General features: G+C 35.0%; 1 protein-coding gene across 6 annotated transcripts in view; it reads left to right on the top strand.

The window, feature by feature from the left end:
- The window catches only part of ADAMTS6 (ADAM metallopeptidase with thrombospondin type 1 motif 6), a 148959-nt gene that overhangs the window by 92352 nt on the left and 31466 nt on the right, over positions 1-25141 (top strand). For all 6 annotated transcript variants that reach the window (XM_048291774.1, XM_048291779.1, XM_048291773.1 and 3 more), the window contains 7 exons: positions 2667-2774; positions 8049-8194; positions 10429-10492; positions 18117-18219; positions 19626-19759; positions 21478-21601; positions 22159-22239. In XM_048291774.1, the coding sequence (XP_048147731.1) occupies positions 2667-2774; positions 8049-8194; positions 10429-10492; positions 18117-18219; positions 19626-19759; positions 21478-21601; positions 22159-22239 (760 nt within the window). The remainder of the gene's footprint in view (positions 1-2666; positions 2775-8048; positions 8195-10428; positions 10493-18116; positions 18220-19625; positions 19760-21477; positions 21602-22158; positions 22240-25141) is intronic.

Consider the following 25141-nt stretch of genomic DNA (forward strand, 5'->3'; position numbering starts at 1 on the left):
GTTATCTGTTCGGAATTAAAATGTCAAGCTGGTATTAGATCAGTGAATTTAGAAGAGTCCAATGCACCAGCGAAGCCTGAATATACAGAAAGAATCCTATTGAAAGGAAGTTGTCAAATGCTCTCATTTGTAGATATGTTAGGCTGACAAAGACATGTTAATTATTACTTCCACTTACATGATAATATATAGAAGGTGTACTTGTTTAGGCGTATTGGAAGTGGAATTCTGCATATAAACTCTTGATCAAAAAACAGAATTCTGGATTCAAATCATCCTGAAACATAGATGTTTTAAAACTCCAGACTGCTATCCAGACCTAATTTTTTGCTTTTGTCCATATCAGAATGTTTGAAATCTTTTGTTCCTTAATGCAATTGAATGTTTTGGTTTTCAGAGCACTGAAGCAAACTCCACAAAGTCAGAACAGCTGTTAATTTAGACATTTGAACTTGATCAGATCTAAAGTAAATAGAAGGTCACAAGTAGAATTGTCACAGTCTGACACTTTTAATTACTATTTGACAATGTAAACCACACATGAAGCATGAACGAGTAAATTACACCAATTTCGTTCAGCAAAAACAGGAAGTAAATTAAAGGCTAAAGTAAATAAGGCAGGATTCTGACAGGAGGACCTCATACTGTGTCTGAAAAGAATCCATTTCAGGTTTTCACTTTGAAATCCATACGGTATTGAAGTTTGGATTCATGGTTGATTTAGATGTGAAATTGAAGTTGTGTTGAATTTTAGCACCTTAGTGGCTGTGAAATTTGTAATCTAGTTATATTTTTCAAGAAGCTTTGTGATGTATCTTCTGTTACTTCTTTGTTGTTTTACTTTAATGAATATATTTATGTGTATCTTAATTTTAAGATTTTTCAGCTGAGTGGCAAAAAATTTTGTTCAGAGCTTTAAGTTAAGTAAATATTTATACTCCTTGCATTTCTTTATTGAAAAAAGAAACTAATTTGAAAAGTTCTGCCTTGGTTACAGGTAGACTTTTACAGGTGGCAGTATTTCTCCTAAAAGAGGCTTAATAATTTAATTTAGGTTTCCATAGAGCCAGACACTAAATAGGATGAATTAGCTTAGGCATAATTGTCAAAAATTGAATGGAAACTCCAGGAAACATCAGCTTTCAGTCCATATAATTTCAGACTATTCTTACAGTTTATTTTTTTATGGATTATAAAGAAGATACCTTGCTTCTGCCAGTCATGAAACTAAATACGCTGTATTAACAATCCTGCAAGAATGGCACCAGCTGATTTTGAACTTCATAAATAATTTTGATTTTTTCAAGAAAATATTCTACTGTTGAACTGTTGCTGCAGCTGCTAGTGAGTAATGTATAAATAAATCAATTTGCATATGTAGTACAATGCAAGAAATGTGAGTCGCAGTGTAAAACGTAGCAGTTATTCCTGTTGATGTGTACAGAACACATGATACAGTGTGTATAGGTGCCAGATAGTTATTCATTACCTCAAAGAAGCAAAGAACCTGGAGGGGAGTGGACAATAACTTTAATTTATTCACACTGTCTTTTCCTTTTCCTTTTTCTTTCAAGTGTCACTGTAGAATCTATACAAGGATTTTTTGTAGGGTATTATTTTAAGCAGCAGTTAAATAAAATGAAACAGTAAGGATTATCATAAGATCATTTTAAAGATCTTGTTCTATTCCAAATTTTTTAAAGTATTTAAAAATATAAAATACGTATAAGGAAGTTGTGAACTCTTGCACCGATCCCAAAGTAATACAGCAAAGATTATTGTGTAAGTAATTTACTGTAAAAGCAAACCTCTCCTGATTCTTTTGTGCATACACAGCTGAATCCAAGAGCAACTGAAGCAACTGTAAAGATTTCTGTTGTTCACCCAATTTTAGATCATATCCACATTATGAATTTCAACCCTTAGCTAGTTTTAACAATATATCTCCAATATCAGTAGAACTGGCTTAATTTAAATTAGTAAATGGGCAAAACCAAATGAGAAAATATGGTAGGAAGGAACAAAAAGATATTTTGAAAATCTCAGTTAGTTTAACACTGACAACACAGGGAAATAGGATAGGCTAAAACATTTATGAAAGAGCAGCTGCAAAACTAAAAATCCTTAAGGAAGTATTTTAGTACCTAGGTTAGTTGGTTCTAACTACACATGCACTGCTTTAGCAAATGTTGCAGAAGAGGGGTGCAGGTAGTCTGAGCTCAAAAACTTTCTTTCTACATAAAGGAAAGAAAAGTAATTGTTGCTGTTTCATGTCTCAAAATTATTGGTATCCTTTTTGGCAGGTAATTTTGAGGCAGATAACAACCTTAATGGAGACACTACAGCTCATCCAAAGACTTCTTCTATTACACTAAAATATACTAAGCCCAGTCGTAGCACAAATCAAGAAAAAAGCAATTATAAAACATTGCTTGCATGGCAGGTGTGAATACCACATTATTGTCTACTTTTGATGCTTCCAGAATGTTTTATTTAGCAAAATATTCTTAGGCAAAATATAGTGGCTTCAAAATAGCCTTCTTTAGATTTCTCTCCAGACCATGTCTTAATTGTTCAAAACAAAGTTGTGTATATGTGTGTGTATGAAGACTGGAAGAAATTTTAGACTTTTATTCTGATCAACTTGCTTCTGCCTTCTTTCCTAGGAAGTGTGTAGAGAGCTCTGGTGCCTCAGCAAAAGTAACCGCTGTGTTACCAACAGCATTCCAGCAGCAGAAGGTACTCTTTGCCAAACAGGGAGCATTGAAAAGGGGGTGAGTACACACAGCTTACTGTTTGAAGAAGCAATTTATTGTTCAGATACTATGAGAAGAAAGAACTAGAAAATTAAAGTATTTCACAGCAATTATAACAGTTCAAACAAAAACTTAGTTTTTCAGAATACATGTGCCTCCTAATGGAAATTGTCCTACAAAATTTTTTCACATTTATTTTATATGTGTAATTTAATAAAATATTTATCCTCTCTATAAAACTCTATAGCCTGAATCAAAAAACAACCCCAAAACATATTCTATTTCTTCTGTATATTTTTGAGTAATTTTTTTGTAAAGACTCTTCTAGTTTAATCTTTATTAGATTTTACACTGCTCTTCCATAAAGGATTGTTACAGCTTTAGGTCTGCCATGGACTTTGAAAATGTGCAACATAAATCTAGAGCCTTAACCTATGTCATTTTGTTAGAAGGGAAAAGAATTTTATTTTTTCAGATATAAGCCAAATCATACAAATGTATAGAAAAAATATTGACTCCTTAAAAGGGTTTAATAAAAGCCTGTATTTCCCAGTGACTTTTCTATTTTGACTTTGAATTATTCTTGCATTATTCAGTTATGGTTGCATAACTGTTTAGCTTTATGGATTTTGATGTGCAGTCAGATAAACTCTTCCACCTAACAGAAAAGTACAGAAAGTCAGTGTTGCAACAGACAAACTTAGCACTACAATATCTGCCTGAATATGAGAATTTTGATTTTAAAACAATCTCTGTACATCAGTAGTTTCAGACAAGAATGTTAGAAGCCTGTTTCTCAGTTACAAGGTAAAATCTATGTAGGTCTTAAAGAGGAGAGAAAAATATTTTAATTGATTTAAAAGATACGTACTAGGGAGAAGAAAATGCATTCTACATACCTTTTTTCAAGATAATATATTTTATGCAGATTTATATGAAGCAAAGACAGCTTGTTATATTAAACCATTTCCAGTATCTCTCTGAGAGGTGCTGCATTTGTTCATGAGATTCAGTGATCCAGATTGGTTTTTTTTTTTGAACAATGACCACTGACATATATTCTTACTCTGACTTTTGTCATGCTAGCTGAGCTGGTTTCAACAAAGATAACAGTGCATTTTGACTTGCAATCTGATGTTTAAACAGCAAGAATGAAAGCTTTTGGGCAGCTGTCACAGTTTATTAATGTGTGTTGACAGCTTCATTCAGGGCCCATGACCTGGTGTCGTTCTGATGGCTTTTCCATGCTGGGTTTGGAAATAGTGGTAAGCCATGTTAAAGAATTTATTGAACCGGTCATTTTAAAGAAATTGAGTGATTAGAGTTAGCCAGTAAAAATAGAGAGACCTTCACATTGTACCAAAAATGTTACCTTATATTAGAGTAATAGAAAATGTTAGAAGCCCTGCTCTTAAATCAACTGTCTAGGTTTATTTTGGAACCATCCCTCCTTTTTGATGACAAAGAGTAATTTACCTCAATTTATGTTTTTTAAACCATGAGACTACAAATTGAGGCCCTTTTAGACAATGTTGATCTGTCCCCTTGTCAAGAGGTTTTAATCAGTTTCCTCTCTACCAAACATCCTTTTCCAGCCATTGGTATCTTGTTCCATTGTTAGATTTTACAGGGAAATGAGAGAATCTATGCCATTTTATAAACATAAACCTGTTAACCAAAGATGCTGTTAACAGCAAAGAATTGTGTCTATAAACTGTATCCACAAAGGTTCCTGTGAATTAATAGTTCCTGGTACCAATAAACCAGAAATCATGAGCTCTTTCCAAATATGTAATTCCCTTTCCCAAAGACTAAGGTGAAATAAACAGGCTATAGTGCTGTAACACCTTCTTATTGTTATTATTATTATTTCTACATTTGTACTGCAGTCATGCCTAAAGGCCACAACCAAGTTAAGCCCTATTTTGATGGACTCCGGCCAAATATATAATAAATGACATTTCCAGCTCTAAATGCCTAACAAGATCTCAGAGTATTTAATCATATTTAGATATTTACTTATGTAAATTATGTGTAATGAAAAACTCGAAGCATAATTTCATGCAATATACATTAATATCTTATTGGCCGAAAGTGTAGGGATTCCTACAATTAAAATAGCCTAACCTTCTATTATAAAAGCTTATTTCAGTTGCTTTTATAAACCTTCCAAGCTTTTAACCCTTAGGGTTGAAATTTTCCATGGTTTATATCTGCTTACACCCGAAGGTTTTTAGAGCATTTTCCATAAGAATTACTCAGCTGTTTTCTGCATGCAGGGAGAGAGAATAGAGTGGTTTCTTGCTGCTGATGGAACTGTTATGTCTGTTCTGTTTTGAAGCTTTAAAATGTCCATGCTTTGGTGAAGGGTTTTACATATCAGCTGGGTTAAAACAGACACACTTTTCCTAATCTGTAATAATAATTTTAAATATGCATGAAGTTTATCTCTGGTATTCCCAGAGATGTGTTTGTGAAGATAAATTAACTGATAGATTTTAAAAAATACAGTGATGAAGAAATTGTGCATATAAAACAGTTAAGACAAAACTGATAGGAATGCTTATGTCATGTTTTAATTTAAAGTAATTAAAAAAGAAACTCTTTTTGTAGATCATAGATTACATCCATGCTAGGCATGTAAATGAGGGGCAAACATGCAAAAAATGAAAACACAGGGTGCTGAAAGGATAGTTTACATATCTACATTGTGGGATGATTTAACTTATCATTGGACATTAACATAAGATAAATGCCAGTTATTGTCGAACATTAAGCTTTCTTGAAAAATAATTATAGAACTGATGATTGAAAATTAGTAGTTAAAATTCAAATTGACACTAATATTTTTCTTCCTCATACAAAATATCAATTTTCCTCAATATTAGAGCACTTGCTGTGGGATTTTTGTAAAATCATACTGTTATAAATGTTAATTCTGTAAAGCAGCTAATACTCATAAAAGTGATCTCAAATGTGCCACTGTATCATATTTTATTTTCGTTAGTCACTACTTTAGGAAAAATTTCAGTGTGCTTACATTATTCACAGAGGATTTGCATATTTTATATGTATTTGAATGCATCACTGTAATCTTTCTGTTGAAATAATGGAAAATTATTCTTTCAGTGTTAGAGAAGAATTAGTATTTCAGATCTAAACCTTCCGTAAGGAACTTTTAAAATAGCTGTCACCTCCTCTTCTTTCTTCATATGGTGATTACTCAATAGTCCTAACCTCATTATAGCAGATGAGGTTGCTGTCATTCGTGGAGGATGCATATTTCTGCGGTCCTATTAGAAATAATGAAGATTTTTGTCATTTGTAATTACTCTGACAAAGATTCTATGCATCACTGGCTTCTAGTGAAAGATAAATTTTCACTAGAAAATTAAGAGACACGGAGGTGAGCATTAAATGCTCAGATATAAGTTCAGTAGAAGAGAAAACTGAGCATTTAAAAAGGTTTTACAGGGCAATGTGGGAATGTGGAAGATAATATTTGCATGACAGTGGAAATTACACACTATAGGAATTTTATACAGCTTTGGAAAAATAAAGCAGGTAAATTGCACCTGCCTATTGTCTCTGTAGTTCTAATACTATGGATTAGTAGATGGTTTACATACTCAGTTTTATATCTGTGATATTATGGGTTTAACTTTAAATCTGAGAATCTTGTGTTTCTTGGGTTGGATCTTGATGTTTGTAATGTATATAATGTAATTTTAATTAAATTAGTAGCTTACATTTTTAGTCTTAGAAGTATTTTCATTTTAAGCTTTTGACTTTAGCATTAAATATCTGTTCATGTACTAGTGTGGCATCTCTAATAGACTGTAACAAGGAGATTTTTGTATTTAGTCAATACAATTTTTATCACTTATCACTGTAAAGAGAAGAAAAACACATGATTTTATGCACTCCTCTAGCTCCCATAAATACTTTATTCTCCATCCTGATTGTGCCATTAGAGGCATTGCAAAACACTGCACTGTATGGATATATCAGTAGCTAAAACGTGAGTTCACTCACTATATGGCATGAATTGCGTTATGCAGACATTCAAGAATAGTCTAGATTTAAGAGAAGCTCCATATGAAGGGTACAGTCCTCTGATGAAGTCCCGACTGAGTCTGTAAATTTAGAACTCCAAGAAGAGGAAGGGAAAGCTTGGCTTTGCTGTACATATTACTCTGAAGTTAAGACTGTCTCCCAGTAGTGCTTGCAGAGAGACAGGGATATGTCTGTCCATGTCTTCTGTGCATGTCTCAGTGTGTTTGGTCAAATTCATATGGCTAGTTTTGGGCACAGAAGTTGTCTGTATTTCTTTTTGGAAATGCTACAGAAATTCAAGGGAGTTTAAAACCGACACTTGCTCCCTTTTGGAAGTGAAATGAGCTGATTCAGGTCATGGAAGACCTGAGTCCATGCTCTGCTCTGTCACCTAAGCCTGCAATACTAGGAAAGGGTATCTAATTGAGCTGCTTCAAATTCTCAGTGATACAGTAGACACCAGAATGTGGATCAAAATATAGGCCCCAGGATTATTTCTGAACGGTTTAGAGAAGGTTTCTGATGAAGGAAATGATAAACTTGTTTTAATAGTTAATAATTTGTGCGAATTGTTTTTCATTTTGTATTTCTAATTTAAGTAATAATATTGCAAAGTTTAAGTGTTTGCTTGAATGATGTACATGTGTTCATTCTGCCCCGAGCAAACGGCCAGCCACTATTCTAAAATGATCTTCTGTACCATGTCTAATGCTTCATCACTACTTTTAGTATGTCTGTAGTGTTAGTATAAATGAAATACTGCGAAAAATTCTTCTTTCATTGTAATGTTGTCCAGATTTTCTTTTATAAAAATAAACACTTTCTTTAAGATTCTGTCAGGGGAATTTTTAATTTTCTGTAATGAAGCCTCTACATGAATCTTCAGTGGAGGGTATTTTACCAAACCAGGCTTGGAAATGTATCTTAGTTTTTAAAAGAATGTAAGCAACTTGTAGTTCCTTAATTGTGAAACATTAAGGAGGCTGATGAAATAAAAAGTACTTCTGGTGTGTGTTAGGGACCTATAATTCAGGACGGAGTGGAGACATTTAACAAATCACACACACCTTCACCAATGTCTAAACATGGCTAGAAAAAGTAAAATACTAGTCTTGTTATCTGTACAGGGAATGCTAATGCCTATAATTGGTCATTGTCTGACCCTTATATTTTTCTGTCCTGATAGCTCTGTCAGCCTCCAAGCTAATTTTATGTTTTTTTTGTGAAATCTTTCAGTGGTGTTATCAGGGAGAGTGCGTACCTTTTGGCACTTGGCCCCAGAGCATAGATGGGGGTTGGGGTCCATGGTCAATATGGGGAGAGTGCAGCAGGACCTGCGGGGGAGGAGTCTCCTCATCTATAAGACACTGTGACAGTCCAGCGTAAGTAGCTAAAGTAAGCCGGAGCCAACAAAAAGACACATTTGGAAATTATTCAAAACTGTGGTTTCACATGTTATCTGTAAAAATGTTTTGCTAGTTTGCCAACATTTGTCTTCAAAATAGCAGACAGAAATGCTTAAACAGGAGAAGTTCACTAGACATACTTTTAACATTTTTAATGTATCTTATGTACTGCAAAGATAGCTGGATTTATATTTAGCAGTAACCAGAATGGTTTTCTTTATGCAACTTGGTGTTCATCAAAATATATTTAAATTATGTCTTAGGTGGATTTCTTTCTTAGGGCATATTTCCTTTAATGCTTGTCTCAGATATAAAATAGCAATTGCCAGTTACTTACTAAAAAAACCAACCCAAACCAAACACAGTATTTCCGAGTTGTCAATATAACTGCTTGCATACAAACCATAGGTAGTAATATTATCTTGAATGCAATATATTTATGTGCTGCCTTGTCCAGCTCTTCAGTTATGACTTCCTGCTGACTCTTAAAACAATTCAGCATCTTTTTTCCCTGCCACTACTATTGGTCTATTTGCCCTCGCTGAAGAGGGGCCAGCTTCTTCACTACAACTTGATCTGTTGTATACACCTGTACTTGTCTTACCATCTGTCTGTTTTCCAATGTCCTGAGCACTGTTCCAGAGAAGTTCTGTCAGGTAAGTGCTCCTCTCTCTGTCACTATCACTTCTCAAATGAGGAATGCTTATTTCTATCGCTGTTCTTTGCTGAATGAATTGCTGCTCTTTTCTGTTTTGGCTTTTGCCTGTTCTGATTACCTCACCACAGCTATAGGTCTTTGCAGGATAGTTTTATTACTCCATGCTCTCTTCTTGTCATTTCTCATAATCACTATCTCTGCCACCACTATTGGCTTTTAAGACCACTTTTTCTGAAAGTCATTTGTGTTTCTTTCATGAAAATACATTCTGTGTCTTGTGTCATTCCTTTTCTTGTCTTCTACTCTCTGTTCACTTAGGTTATTTGTTGCTTATATCCATGTTTTCCGAGCTAGGCTGTCCATCAGCTTTCCACTGCACTCTGCAAGACAGATACCATAATGACATATCACTGCTGCTTAAGGTGGTCTGTTTGCCCCCTATTATTAGCAATAACTACCCAATCTGGCCAATATCATTACTTACTCAATGGATTCAAAAGCAGAAATTATCTGTATGCATCAATAACCTGTCAGACTATGTTAGTGAGAGAATAATAAATTGATTATTTTTTTCAAATAAGTATTTGAAAGTCCTAGTGAAATGTTTGTTTGGAGCATGAATAATGTCCTAAGATTTTTTTTTTCCAACTTCTGTCACCATGTATTTGGCTTGGTGTGATGCAAATGATTAAATTTGAAATGTTCAATAAGCAAATGTATTTGGGAGAGGATATGTCTGCATCAGGAAAAAAACCCAACCCTGTTGATTAAGGGTAATGTTTCCTGGTTAAATACTGTAGTGTGAAAAATAGCATTGATTTAATTTTCAGTCATTTGTTAATTGTAAATCTAATTTTTTATTATAAAAGCCTCACAAAGTATTTTTCCTTTCTGTTTCAAGTTGCAAGCCAAAGAGCTTATGTGTGATTAATCTTCCATATAAGTCTAAGTTAATTCATTATTTGACCTCTGTGGAAGATAGGGTTCTTGAACAGTTTGGGAATTTAGCAGCCAATTATCTACACTAATAGAAATCTGCTTACTCTGGAATTTCCTCTGATTTGATACTGATTAATTCAAATCAGAGTCAAATTCTTGAACTAGAATATACAGTCTTTTCTGGTTCTGAGTATAAAACCAGTCTTTGCTGGTTTTCAAGTAAGATTATATGATTAAGAGAAAGCGTATCACATAGGTTGTTTACTCATTTCCCATTTTAATTTTATAAAGCAAGCAAATAATTAAAACCAATAGTTTTTTTATGATGTTCAAAATGCAATTAAACTGTACTACTTGGAACTTATGCAAACTACATTAATATTATATGAGTGATGATTTTTCAAGTACCCAGTAATGTTTTGTGTCTGCTCCAATGCAAGTCAAAGGTACAATTCTTATTAAAATCTCATCTTAAAACTTGAATGTATTTTTATTTTTTATTTATACAATACATATCTCTTGGACTTGTATTAATACTAATAATGCATTAGTATATCTCATGCAGTTGTGTTTGTTCTAATGCATGTACTAACATATAAACATGTTTCTCCAGGCCTTCAGGTGGAGGCAAATATTGTCTTGGAGAAAGGAAGCGTTATCGCTCCTGTAATACTGATGTAAGTAATCTTTGTTCCACTGTGATCAACTTGACTGGTTTATGTTTTAGCAGCAATGGATGCCTTTTTTCCCCAGTTCAGAAAGTGTATGGATTCTGTTTAATTGGCAAACAGTCCTGTAAGGCACATATGTATTGTAGGCACCCTGTGTGTTAGGATCCTGTCTCAATGTGGTGCCTAGCTAGTGCCTTTGCATTAAGGCCTGGAGTGAGTTCAACTTGAGCTTCCATGTTAAAGGTGAACAAGGATCATTCCACGTCAGAGCAAAAATCTGTCTAGCCCACTGTCTTATCTCCCAGCAGTGTCCTATAACAGGTTTTCAGAGAATAAATTATACACTTGTGACAGGTGAGGGATGACTTTTCTATTGGTTTACCTTGTGAGTTTCCAAAAGCTGTGTGTCTTAAGTTTGCTGGAACTCATGTTGTATCTGTACCACATTAACTGCCACAAGTTAAAGTATCCTCCATGAATCCACGTTTAAGCCCTCTTACACTTTTTATACCTTTGTAACATCCAGTGCTAATGTGTTACACAACCTTACACAGTCTGTGCAAATGTATTTGAAACCTGCTGTTTTGCCACTGGGTATTTGCTAATTACTGTATTTACAGAATGATCCCGCAGTTCCATTTTAGAGCTGAGCCCATTGAACAGTGACCTACAGCTAAAGGGGTGGGACACAGTATAAATGTATAAGGTCAAATTATGAACCTAAATTACAAGTTCAAGTAACTTAAAATTCAAACCAGAAAAAAATACACATCAATAAAGAATTTCACTAATAAGTTTCTAAGTCAAATTACAGGTCAGTAGCACTGCCAATATAGAAAGGCTGTCCTATTTTAGTTTTAAATTCATATTAATTTTTTCATCCTAAATAAAGGAAGTTTGTAACACTGAGAGAATCTGTACCTAAAGATATTGTTTCACCTTTTTATCTTTTGATATATTCAGGAAAATATAATAGTTTATATACTGATTCATTGAAAAAAAATTGCATTTATGATAATTATTAATTATCATAATTATTGTCCCTGCAAACTTCTTTGTGGAGGTTATTCTCTTTATTAGACTGTATTAAAAATTTCCAAATTAAAAATTACTTTCTTGCTGTTGATCACAGCTGCCCTGTTCACACAGCCAAGAAGTGGCCACAGTGTAGTAAAAAACCACAGTGAAGTTTAGATGCTGGTCCAGTAGGACCTGTAAAACTTTTCCAGTTGTCCAACCTTCCAAATCCCAGTGCACCATTCTGGAACCTTGACTGTGTTACTGTTTTTCTGTAGATGTGTATCTTTGCATTTGTCTGTCTTGGTACAATTTTAATTTGAATGGATCTGTTTATCAGATCATACTCCAATTAATTTACCTTTCTCTTTACTTTCACTCAGGTGGTCTTTTTGTAATTGGAAGATTTCATAAACAAGAAATATTTTTGTAGTTGTAGTTCACAAAGGAAAATATTGAGTCACATCAGGTGTCTTTCTAATTCTTTCAATTGATAGAATATCCACTTTCAAATTCAGCAACTACCTGATGACTGCTTATTGAAATCTGTCAGACAATATTTAGTAAACTTCACATATACTTTATTGAACTATTACAACATCTTCCAGGATGTTGTCTACTATTAAGTTAAGTAACTTATCAAAATCTAAGCATATTTCATTATTCTTTTACTTTAACCAGGAATTGTAATAAGTTTTAGTTGTTAAAACTTTTACCAAAAAATTCTGATTTGTATTATTGTTTATCTTTCTTTTGTATAAGTCAAGTATTGGCCAACTTTTCTGCCTATTTGGGATTGATATGAGGCAAACTGTAATCTAGACTATTCTACTAATACTTTTCAAATAATTACCTTTTTATGCTAGCACTGTTTCAGTTTGTACACAAGGTCTAAAATTTGTTAAAAAACACACACTGGCACACAGCAGCCCTCCTCCTTTAGCTCTTTGAAGACTCTTGTCCAGGCATTATTATTTCAAATATTGTATTTGTCTCCGATCTGCCACAGTAACTAGTATATAAAAATGTTTACATAATATGTAATCCTGTTCCTCCACAAATATACAGTTTTTAATGCCTTTTTATTATTGAGAATGATGCTATAGCTACCTAGACGTACCACTGAAATGTTGCTATGATTTGTTTTATTCTTATCATATTAAATACCTTATTGTCACTTTTCAGACAGTTTTATTCTTGGTTGTTTTTGCTTCCCCTATTCTTTATTTATTTATTACGGAGATGCAGTTTACAGGTTCAGAAGAGGAACATACAGAAGGTCTCTGAGGAGGCCATTCAGGCTATTCTCTGGCACAAAGACAAAACAATTCTCGAAACAATTCTTAACTTATGCTTAGGCACCTGAACTGGTTTGAAATGCCTCCAGTCCAGGAAATAACATTAGTATTTTTCAATATCCTTACAATCAGTATAGTTTTCGTAAAACATAATGTATGCTTTTCAATCCGTAAAGATCTCTACTTACTCTTTCCTCAATAAGAAGATAACTGATATTATTCCCTAGACTGGAACCTTTCCTGTGTTTGCAGATTACTATCATGTCTCTTCTTAGTCTTCTTTACACTAGTCTCCATATTGATAACCATTGGGATCCCAGTAGCACACCTTGAAGCACTAGGCCTCAAACTTAGTTTGTCACCTTAGTGATGGGATTCTGTTTATTCATTTTAGTATTGTCTTAATTTTTCTTACAGTAGTGACAATGTTCATTTAGTACATGTTGATTCATTATGCCCAAAACTCTTTCTTGAAAGCACTGTTTAGGAAGTCACTCTTCAGCTGTGCTTTCACAGCTGAGTGTTCATACCCGAGTGTAGTAATTTGCATCCATTCAAACCACTGCAACAATTTATCAAAATATTTTAAAATTACAGAACTCAATTCCAAGATACTGGTTTCCTACTATTTCAATCAGTAATTTCGACAAGTTATTTGAAAGGGAACTTTGCATTTCATTGCCTAGGTCTGAAAAACAAGTGATTGCAAACCCAAGCCAGGCAATTTGAAAATGCCATCCTTAGAGTTTTTGATCCATTTTTTAAGCATGTTTTTTGGTATGGTTTTACAGTGCATGAACATATTGGTACTTACAGAAGTCTAAATTTACAGTCTTAATGGTTTTGACAATTCTAGTCTATTTCTTTTATATCAATGTGTAGGATTCTATATCACTAAGAATCAGAAACTAGTTTCAAGATATATATAAGTCCTTAGTGCTTGAGAGTTTTTATGGAATGGTGTGTTGATTAATGTAAGTGTTAAGAGCTTGCAAATATGTTATTGTTTTTATGAATAATGTGCTGTTTGTACATTTTTTCTGTTGAAGTTTATTTTGCAGTGTCAACATTCATTGCCCATCCGTAACTTTCAACATAGCCCTGCCTAAAGTGCAACCCAAAAAATGCCTTATTTTGACTTCATTTTTTTTGCAGAGATGACTTAGTTCTGTTGTCCTTTTTTTTGATCATTTTAATCCTTTGGAAACAGTGCACACACTCCTACTAGACTTATTTCTTGTCAAGCACTTCCAAAGCCATATATGACTTCTTAATTCGAAAGGCATCTGCTAATGGAAACACTGAGATCAGCAGAAAATAACATTAGCTAATAAGTTCTGGAAACATAAGGGTGGTATAAAGAACACAGTCATCAGAAAATTGTTTTCTACTACCAACCACATTATCTCTAACAAAAAAATATGTCTTTTTTCAACCAAAGTGTTTTTAGTTAAAAAAATAATACAAAATGCTACTAGAACCATAAGAAACATTATTTCTCAGTTAAAGTAACTCATTGATTTAAAATATTTATAAGGATGTCAATCTTAATTTGATATACATCTAAAATTGTAAAAGTCTACTTTTTTATATATATAATGAAAAACATGGTTTGCTTACAAATTCTGGGAATGTTTTATGTATATAAGTGTGTGTACATACTTGTTTAAAAGTTTCTTGTTCTTCAGTCCTTTCTCTTCATAGCATGGGTTTTTTGTTGGTTCCTTTCATTATGCATACATTCACAGATATTGTTTGTTACTTTCCTAATTTTAGTATTTTCAAGCAATTTTTTTCTGAAATGAATTTATGTGAGAAGCCACATTTTGTAATAGTACCTGAGTTTGAACTGTGGCTCTTCTGACTGTGTTTCTCATCTTCTTTGAGGTCTTGTATAGACCTTTGTTAATAGGAAATGATGAGTTCAGTTGCTGAAATCTGCCTGACCCCAAACTCCAAGATAAGCAGGTGTTGTGTCAGTGTTGGTTCAATAATTTGTTAACGCTTTTTAAACTCAAAACCTCTTCTTCTCCGGACTTTCTTCAGACCTGATTTTAAGTTGTCATAAGCTTCCTAGATTCCTACCTTATGATTTGCAGTCTCATAAAAGAGAATTTGGAGACACAAGCAGTCTTTACTTGACAAGAGTTATCCCTGTACTGTGATTGCATGAAAAAAGTGAAATATCTTACCCAATAAAGAGAAGCAGCTATTCCACATTTGCATCGGGAAAAGAACAGATACACAGAGTTAGTGCCAAAGAGCTGACATTTTGTAAATGCATTTTGTAGCTTACCTTGTAGTAATCTTTTTGCATTTCTATGCCTAGGTTTTCATAGAGTCTTAGGTTGGAAGGGACATCAAGGACTATCTGGTCCAACATTTCTCTGCAAAAGCATGGTCTGGACAAGATGGCCCAGCACCCTGTCTAGCCAAATCTTAAAAGTATCCGCTGTTGGGAAATCACCACTGCTCTGAGGACAATATTCCAACCGCCATTTGTTCTCATCGAAAAAAGCTTTTCTTCTGTGTCCAGTTGGAATATCCCCAGGGATTACTTGCACACATTACATCTCCTCTATGTGACTCCTTGTAAAAGAGAGAATCTCCATCTTCTCTTCAGCCACCCTTTAAATACTGGAACAAGGGGATAAGGTCTCCCCTAAACCTTCAAGGCCCTCAAGGCTGAACAAACCCCGTTCCCTCAGCCATTCCTCACATGCCAGACTTCCCAGCCCTGTGATTTTCTTTGTGGCTCTTCTCTGGATCCTCTCCAGCCTGTCCACATCTGTTTTGTACACCAGGGGCCAAAACTGAACACAGTATTCCAGGTGTGGCCTGATATGTGCTGTGTGGGGTGGGATAAGGAATTCATCTCTGCTGGTGAAGCCCTTGTTGGAGCCACCAGGATCTTGCTCTCTTTGTGTGCTGCAAGAGCACACTGGTCCCTCAGATGGAGCTGAGTCCACCAGGTGCCCCAGACCCTTTCCAAAAGAGCTGCTCCCAAGCTGGGTAGATCCCAGCCTGTGCTGTGCTCCTGGATCATGCTTTCCTGGGTGCAAAACCTTACTCTTTTCCTGCTGAACTTCACAATGTTCTCATTAGCCCACTAATCCAGCTTATCCAGGTCTTTCTGCAGGGTGGCTCTCCATTCCCAAGTATCCACTTCCTCAGACAGTTTATTATTATTGGAAAAATGCACCAGGATACACTTGATCCCATCTTCTAGATCACTTTGGAAAGTAAACAGTGGTGGGCCCAGTATCAATCCCTGGGGACCCCACTTGTGACAGGTTTGAAGAGGAGTGATTGACCACTCCCCTGGGTGCTGTGGGTCAGCCAGGTCCCCACCCACCATATGGACCCCTTGTCTAGGCCATAACACAGCAGCTTCTCCAGGAGGAGGCTGTGGGAAGCAAGACTGAGAGCCTTGGAGAAATCCAGGCAAGCAACATCCACCACTCACCCAACATCAACTGTGTTATAGAGGGCAACCAGGTCTGTCAAGCATAGTTTCAAATGCATTTCTTGAGATCATAGCCTTTAGCTTTACCTCCTGTCACATATTGGTAAGATACTAAAAAACAGTAGGAAAACTAGGCAGGAAGACTACATCTCAAAGATAGTGAGAATTTTTTTGGAGTATAAAAAGAAAATCTTGATCCTTCTTTACTCATTTTTGTATTTTATTATTTTGTCCTTGTATAAATATTTAGATAAAGGGTTTAATTATGGAGGTGATTTATTTAACTGGTAAGGGGAATTCAGTGCAATTAAAATACCAGTTGTGTAGAGCTGAGCAAGTGGTACTGATGAAGTGTGTAGTGAACAGTACTGGAGAGATTCAGACCCTAGCTTTGAGGGGTGCCAAGACTGGGCCTTCTACTGCTTGGAGAATATGATGCAGAGCGGCAAATTTAGTTTGGGTTACTATTAAGAACATCCTAAAATTCAATTTTTTAAAAATTTATGTGGTTAAAATTTGTGTAGTTATTTTGAATTCTTATTGTTATCATCTGAAGGATTATTGAATCAAAATAGTTGCACTCTCTGTTCTTACCAGTTAATGCATTGTATTTAAAAATGTATTTTTAATTCAAAGGAGGTAATAGAGTAATAGAGAAAATTTAAAATATAAATACTGTCTAATGTCCACTGTTATAATTCATATTGCTACAGCTTCAGAATCAGAGAAAAAAAATTAAAAGTTCCTGAATCATATGGCAGTGGGCTGGCTATCATGAGATCTTGATTAATATACAATGAGAATCATAATTGTTATGTTTATAGTTGCATTGTGCAATACACTTTTAGAGTTTATAGAGTCCTTTTCAGTTGAATGCATTTCAGATTCCTGAGAAGTGCTAACTGGCTTAGGTACATAGGAAGACAAGTAAAATGCCATAAAATTGACTCTTCTCTTGCACATAAAGTAGTAATATTTATTAGCACCTTTGATATCTGTCCAAAAAATCCTTTTGTCTTCCACTCTAAACAGGATTTTAATCTGCATTTTAAATACTTTCTGATGAAGCTTGCAATTTCAACAGGTACTTAAACATTGATAACAATGTTTAATATGCTGGGGGTCTATTCAAGAATACTTGGAATATGCTGATGAAAAATGTTATAAATAGCAAAGAATTCTGTTTCTCCTGTAATTCTTTCCAAGATTAATTTTAGTTAAATCTACCCTCATTCCAAGTAAAAAAGATACTTCATGGTTTTGTAATTGTTAATGCAAAGCAATGAAAAAGTAAATGAAAGTTTTTATTTCTTGATGCACGGAGCCTGGTAATCAGAGCCAGACGTGCTATCTATTCTCATTCTCAGCCTTAAAACAATGCTTTTGTCAAGGCTACGTGTAAGCAGGAATGATATAGTTCTCTAGAAACTGTTTTTTTTCTTGATGTCTTAATAATGTGTCTCAGTATAACTGCCTAGTACAGCATAATTGAACCTACAGCTCCTACCAGATTTTTTTTCCAGCTGTTTTAAATGTGTTTATAAGAAGGTAGCTGATGGATTGATTATGACACATAGTTTGACAGGATTCTGGTTTTCCAGTTTTATGGAAACTGTTATGTAACACTTACTTTTCTTTAAATTACTTCAGCTATTTCATGCCAGCCTAAGATTGCAAATAGACACTTCAACTGTAAAGTAATAAAGCAAATTTCAGAATCAGAGCCACAAGACAAAACAGGAAACCACCTTCTAATCTCTTGCATGATTGCATTTGCAGTATAAGCATCTAAGCATTTCCTTTCATGTTTATATTGGGAACAAATTAACTATTTTGTCTCATTTTTTAGCTGTGTCCTTCAGGGGCCCGTGATTTTAGAGAGAAGCAATGTGCAGATTTTGACAATATGCCGTTCCGGGGAAAGTATTATAACTGGAAACCCTACACTGGAGGTAATGGTTAGCATTGCAGAAATATTATCGTATGTGAAGACTTCAAAATTATATAAATGTTGTACGGAGAGTAATGTTTGTAAATAAAATGTTTTGATTAAAATAGCGTGAGCTAAGATTTTTAAGCTTGTACTTTCGTCAGTTGCTGAAAATGTTATGAAGAGCAACATTTCTTTATTGTAGTAGATTTTGTTTTGGTGTGAAGGGGAGTCAGCATCATTGTAGAAACTCCACTTTAAAAATATGGAGGCCTTCTCCACCTGCAGCTGTAATAGAATTAGAGATTCCATAGGTGATTATTACCGCAGGCCTGGGCCCTAGGGTATATCACCGTGTCCCGCAGCCATGGGGAGGAGGAGGAGAGAAGATCCAGCAGGCAGGAATTGTGCAGCAAGATTGATTTATTTCATTATTTTACAAACTCTTTTATAGACTTTTTTCTTCATAGTCTAATTGGACAAAGGATCAGCCACCCCTTGGGGGTGATTGGCTAAAATCCTAAAACATCCATTGTCAAAATATTTTTCTACTGTACCATAAACAAGACTTTTCAAGGTTGCAGGTGGCTTGGTTATTTACAGTCTCTGCTACCTCTTCTGTGAGAGAGAAAAGTCTCTCACGGACTTAGAAAATAGCAAGAAAATCCTTGCTAGCAGCATTTTTGTGTCTCCAGGTGATCTGCAAGTGCCTCTTATGCCACAGTGATGAGCTGAGTAATCTTGCAATAAGTTTGCCTTTCCTAAAGTCAGAATATTACAAAAAGGAGAAAGATGTAAAAGCATTTATAGGAGTCTCTAAAGACTACTTCAATAATTGCATTATTTATAAGAATATAGTTTAATGAATTATTTTCCAATTCTAAAGCTGGAGGGTATAACTTGTGTTTTTAATACATTATTGACCTGAATGGTTTTACCAATGATTTTTAACTTAACAGCCTAAATGGTTTTACAAACAGTTTTTTAGATTAAGAGCCTAGGGAAGGTCATCACGATCATGTGATCTGAGTGTAATTCAACAGGACTGAACTCTCAATTCAGATATTCTGATCACAGTTTTGATATACTTCTAGCACTACATTCTCTTGCTATTCCTCCTTTTCAAATAGTGAAGTGGTATCCTTGTTGTTTTAAATTTTTCAATAATCATTAGGACTGTGCTGGCATAATGGCATCATTATGGAGCCAGCCAGCCTTGACATATATTGCTATGTGAAATAATATTTTTTGCAAAAAAGAAGAGTCAAATAAATCAGTAAGGGGAAGTTAAATAAACAGTATACCTTATATTTGTCAGGTATGAGATTGTCTATTTCAGATCTGTTTATGTATAATATTTTTAACTAAACCTTAACTTTTCAAGGTTTCTGTTAATTTTTTTTCCTTTCATTTGTTTTTGTTGTCCAGGTGGGGTTAAACCATGTGCATTAAACTGCTTGGCTGAAGGGTATAATTTTTACACTGAACGTGCTCCTGCAGTGATAGATGGGACTCAGTGCAATGCTGATTCACTGGATATCTGTATCAATGGAGAATGCAAGGTTACAAATGTTTTATAAAGTACTTATGGATTACTTTGTTGTGTCTGCTGTCAGCTATATTTAGTTATGGTACTTGTATATTACATAAAAGGAAGTGTTGACAGGTCAAATTGTTAATAAAAGTGTAAGATTGAGACAAAAAGTTAAGAAAGGTATTGCATAAAATAGACGAATAATTTGAATTTCAGTAACTTCTCAAAGACATTAGTAGGATCTGCCATTTTATCTGGCAGATAAAATACTTGCTTTATGGTTTCTGTTGAAGAGCTGATGGAAATGGCAACAGGAGATGAACAGGTTCCTTTCTCTCTTCCAAGGCCTGTTCCATGATTTCAGTTAGAACTTCACTCTGGTTGAAAAACACTAAATGTGAACATATTAATTTGTTTAACTAGCTCATCCTATTGCAAAAAATCATGCTGTTAATGTAGTTGGAACAGAAAGTCATCACTATTGCTCTGTGGTTCTAGGAAAAAATGTATTATGATGTAAGTATTTGCCATTTACTAAAAATCTGATTATCTTGTAAAATTCCTATAGTACAAGAATTTCAATAGAATTGGGGTCCTATACCGTATTTTTTGGTTATTAACATTCCAATGCTTCCTCAGTTTAGCAAAGCATTTAATTATGTACTTAGTCTAGACATTTGAAAAGTACTGGTGACTCTAAAAATTATTTGATTTCAACAAAACCACTAACATAACTAAAGCTTAATGCTGAAGTTCTTTGCTAAATGGAGGGCTGAAGATGTATGTTTATTGAATGACATAGTGAGATGAAAAGATTTTGCCATGTTTTAGTAAACTGATGGAAAAAATCTCAAGTTGAGAATGACCTGTGAAGAAAGTTGGGTGTCTGTCATCCTGGTGAATTAGTAGTTTGAAATGTAAATAGTTGAAATAATAATGTTTTGTCAGCTATTTAAAGTATTTTAACTTTTCTTATGAAGTGTGTATTAGCTGTTTACAAGGTGGCAAATAATAGTGCTAGACAGGAAACAAAGACAGCTAGACAGTTATGTAGCTACCTTCTTCTTTGTATGACTCCTGGAAAAATACTGGCAAGCTGCAGTCTTTATTGTGTTTACAACCTACTTGTTTCATCCTAATTTTTTTTCTTTTCCCCAATGGTTCTGTCTTTATTTTAATTTATTTTACTTTATTTTCATCTATTACAGCATGCTGTTCAGCCTTTCGCTATGTTTCATTCAGCATTTATTATTACTGTGAAGTCATTTACACTTTATGTTCAGACTTATTAAAATTTCAAGTTTCCCGTGCAGCATTTGGAAATATGGTCTATGAAGCTGTAATGCCTTACGAATACTACTTATGCTGTCAGCAAATGTTTACCTTGAAGAAGCAATATAGATGGCATGCAGCTGTTTTAATATCAAATAACTGCATCAGCAATCATTTATTGATAAGTATAATAATTATATTATTTGCAAAACACTGTGAAATCCCTTACTAGAAGTCACAGTAGAAATGCAAGGCTTTTATTAATCAAGATTTGATAACAACTCAAAACATGAATTATTCTCCTTTTTTATCTTCTTTCATTGTCAAGTGAGAACCCACTTAAAGTCTTGGTTATCAAAAATAGAGTAGATAAAAAGAACTGAATATCTCAAACTTGAACACTTGAAAGAAACTTCAGAAATAGTGGTGCATGACCATCATGCTGTTAAAATGTTTGTTTTTATCTGCTCTCAGCATGTAGGTTGTGATAATATTTTGGGGTCTGATGCTAAGGAAGATAGATGCCGTGTTTGTGGAGGAGATGGGAGTACATGTGAAGCCATTGAAGGTTTCTTCAATGATTCATTGCCCAGAGGAGGTATGTACATGTATGTCCATTCTGTTGCACAATGCATGTAGATGACTCTTTAGCAAATATTAGTGCTGTCTTCAGCACTAACTTCCCAGCATGACATTGCTGTTGTACAGTTTCCGTCTCTGGAGTTTTTCATGACCCAGCAGGATAAAGCTCTGAGTAACTTGGTCTGATCTATTAGCTGCCCCTACTTGTAACAGGAAGTTGAGCTAAATGGCTGACTGAAATCCTCTACCACTTGAATTATCTATGATCCTAAGGCCCTTTTAAATGTTAATTCCTTAAAATACAGTGTTGAAAATATTTTATTAGCACTTAAAAAGGAATTCCTGAATACATAAGTTCTTGCCATCAGTTAAAAATTATGTGAAGTTTAAAGAATTTTCCTTTGTATCACATGAAAGAAAATATTCAAGTACATTTGAATCCTATATCTCATACTAATTTTATTCTAAAATTATTCTAATTTATTACTAAAATTAATTCATTAATGGTTATTTTCATTACTTAAAAATGATGAAAGAAAACAACAGCAAATAAAATGTATCTTTGTCTTACAGGGTATATGGAAGTGGTTCAAATTCCAAGAGGTTCTGTGCACATTGAAGTAAGAGAAGTGGCGATGTCAAAAAACTACATTGGTAAGGGGATTCTTTATATAGCAGATTGTTGTTAAGTCAGAGTGTATGTTGTGATTTGAAAGCACATTTCCTGGTTTGGCCAAACCTTATACACAATAGAAGCAGCAGAGGGAATAGTTAGCTGTTAATACAGCTAAATTGGGATAAGACAGTTAGTAGTGAGTTAGGGTGTATTCTCTTAAATGGAGCTACGCGTTTCCTCCTTGTCCATTCCGTGCAAAATCATGCCAACTTGACTATAGCTAAAGTGTTAGACTTGAACTGAAGTGGATGAGGAAATAATTCTCAACATGAGGAAATAAAATACTTGGTAACAAGGAAATAAAATTCAAATAATCTCCTGTCCCACTGTGAAGTAGTGTCTTCCATCTGGAAAGTGTCTTAGGGGATTAAACTGTTTAAAAACACGATTTTATTTCATCAGCAGCCTAAGTTACTTAAATGCTAACAATCCTGTCTCTTTACTTCAAGGGAATTTAATGTATCAATTACACAATGTTGCTGCATTGTAGGTTCTAGACACCATTCCTGGTTTCTGGGTAAGAAAATTAGGTGCAGAAAAAGTATGTGATTAATTGAAATCTTTCAGGAAGCCTACTGTAAAGCCTAGGATTAAATTCAGAGTCTCAGATTTTTACTCATTTCTCTGGAGATTGTTAAATGTGCTTTCTGTTTTTTTAATACTGATATTTACAGATCTGACTTAGTCAAACTCCAGAGAACATGCATTGCTGAAAGTTTATGTACCTTGGTTTGCATAGCAGTCAGTTGACAGTGGTTCAAGAACACCAGTTTTAGTCAGAAATGGATTAGAGAGCTAATTAGTTGTACAGCAATCTAAGAAATTAACACTAGCAAAAGCTATTACCTCTTTAAGCTGAAAAGCAACTGCTGAGGCGACTTCTTTCAGTCTTTAGTGCATGTAGGTGGTAAATAACACTAACATGTTGGAAAGGATTGTGATGTGTGTGAGTGTGAGTTAGAAAGGCAATTATCCTCGTCGGAACATGAATTCCTAAGTAGATTATATTGACAATAATTGTTGCTGCCTGTTCTGAGCTTCCCTTCCCCCTCCCAAAGACACTTGCCTCTGCCATGTGCTCTGAGCTCCTTTGTTCTAAGTGCGGGCAAAACCAAATGTAACTCAGACTCTTCAGCAGTGTCTCACTGTCCGGTCACCCCGGGTCCACCCCCAGTCCTCCCCTTTCCCCTTCTCCGGATACAAGAGACGATCGAGGGAGGCCCCGCCCTCTCTTGGCTCTGCTATCTTTTCTGTGAACATCTTGTCGTCTGTTTGTTTTGAAAGCTTCTAACTGGAGGAAATTGAGCGAGCAGGGAGCTGTATTTCTCCCTCTTTGCTTCTGCTGATGGTATTTGCTTTGCAGCTGATTCAGGTACCGATTTTAGAGCTACTAAAGTGCTAGATCGCCCGTGCTACCTCTCTGGGCTGCTCAAGGCTTTCTAAGGCATTGAACTACAAGCGCTAGCCGGATAAAGCTGAAAAGATACCTCCTCAAATAATGGCATCTTTTACTGCTGAATGCCTACCTTTCTTTCTGCCTGCCCCCACCCTTCTGTAATTCAGCAGACAGTCAATCTCCCTCCATTCTGCAGGATTAATAACACTACCAGCAATTGAGTGCTTACTGTTCTTTCAGCATCATGCTCCCCAGGACCCCTCTCCCATGTCAAAATATACCACATTTAAGTTTGGTTCTGTATCCTGCACTGACGTTTCAAAGAGAGGTGGCAGGAGGGAGTCATGCTATGTATCTTGTCATGGTCATTATCTGCCAAGAACTCTTTAATGGACAGCTGAAAACCAGAACAAAGATGCTGCTGCAGTTGATTGTCATTCTTTTCTAAGAGTAGAGCAGAGGATGCTGGAAAAGCATTTTGATTGGCACCGTCTGAATAAAATAAATGAAAAATACAAGTTTTTTGGTTTAAATAGAAAATACATACAATGTCATTGGTATTTAATCTGGCCACAGATCTAAAAACGTAAAGTTGTACATAAACACCTTTTTTATGTGCTTGTCAGAAATTCAAGGGATTCTTGGACTTTCAGGCTCTGCCCTCACTACCTTGTTTCATGCCACAGAGCCCTGACTACAAAATGGGTGCTTCCTCTCCTTTACTAGTTTTTGTGTTTCCAGCTTTCAAAAGTGCCATTATATCCTAGTGAAAGATAATCTTTTGAAGTTGCAGGGGCTATTTCATTTTGTTATGGTGTATTTTGTTCATTGAGTGTGAACCAGATCTCTGTTTTAGGATAACCAGTTTCTGGGGAAAGGAAGGCTTTGATTTGTCTGCTCCCTTAAAGGAACTAGACAAGCAAAATGAGTTTATTATGTTTAAGTACAAAACCCAAGGGTATTGTTTTATGAATATTTCTTCAGTGGCAGTGTCCACTTCACAGCTCCTTCTCTGTCTTTATGGAGTTCCTCTTGTTGTTCCAGGACAGCTCTTTGTGTGGCCACACCATGAATAAGATTATAGAACTGATTCTACTGAAAATAACCATTTATGCATATTACTATATGTTGTCTTATGTGCAGTACTGCCAAATACATGATTACAGTTTAAGAAATAAATTTCTCCATTTGAAAGTATACTAAACCTTCTCAGTTTTGTAGTAGTCAGACTGTTCTAGTTGGAGATGTCCCTGCTTATTGACTAGATGACCTTTAAAAGTCCTTTTCCATCCAAACTATTCTATAATTCTAAAATACAAAAAAATAAACCCCTCTTCCTCTGTTGTTGTCACACTGGCTCCTTTATTCAAACTAAGGCTTTCAAACTAACTCACAGCAAACATCCGGTAGTTCCTTAAACTAGAATGCAGTTCTTTGAAAGCCATGACCTCAAATTTGGGGTGCAGTTAGATAATTCAGTTAGC

Source organism: Corvus hawaiiensis, chromosome Z, assembly GCF_020740725.1.
Source record: "Corvus hawaiiensis isolate bCorHaw1 chromosome Z, bCorHaw1.pri.cur, whole genome shotgun sequence".
NCBI classification, from domain to species: Eukaryota; Metazoa; Chordata; class Aves; order Passeriformes; family Corvidae; genus Corvus; species Corvus hawaiiensis.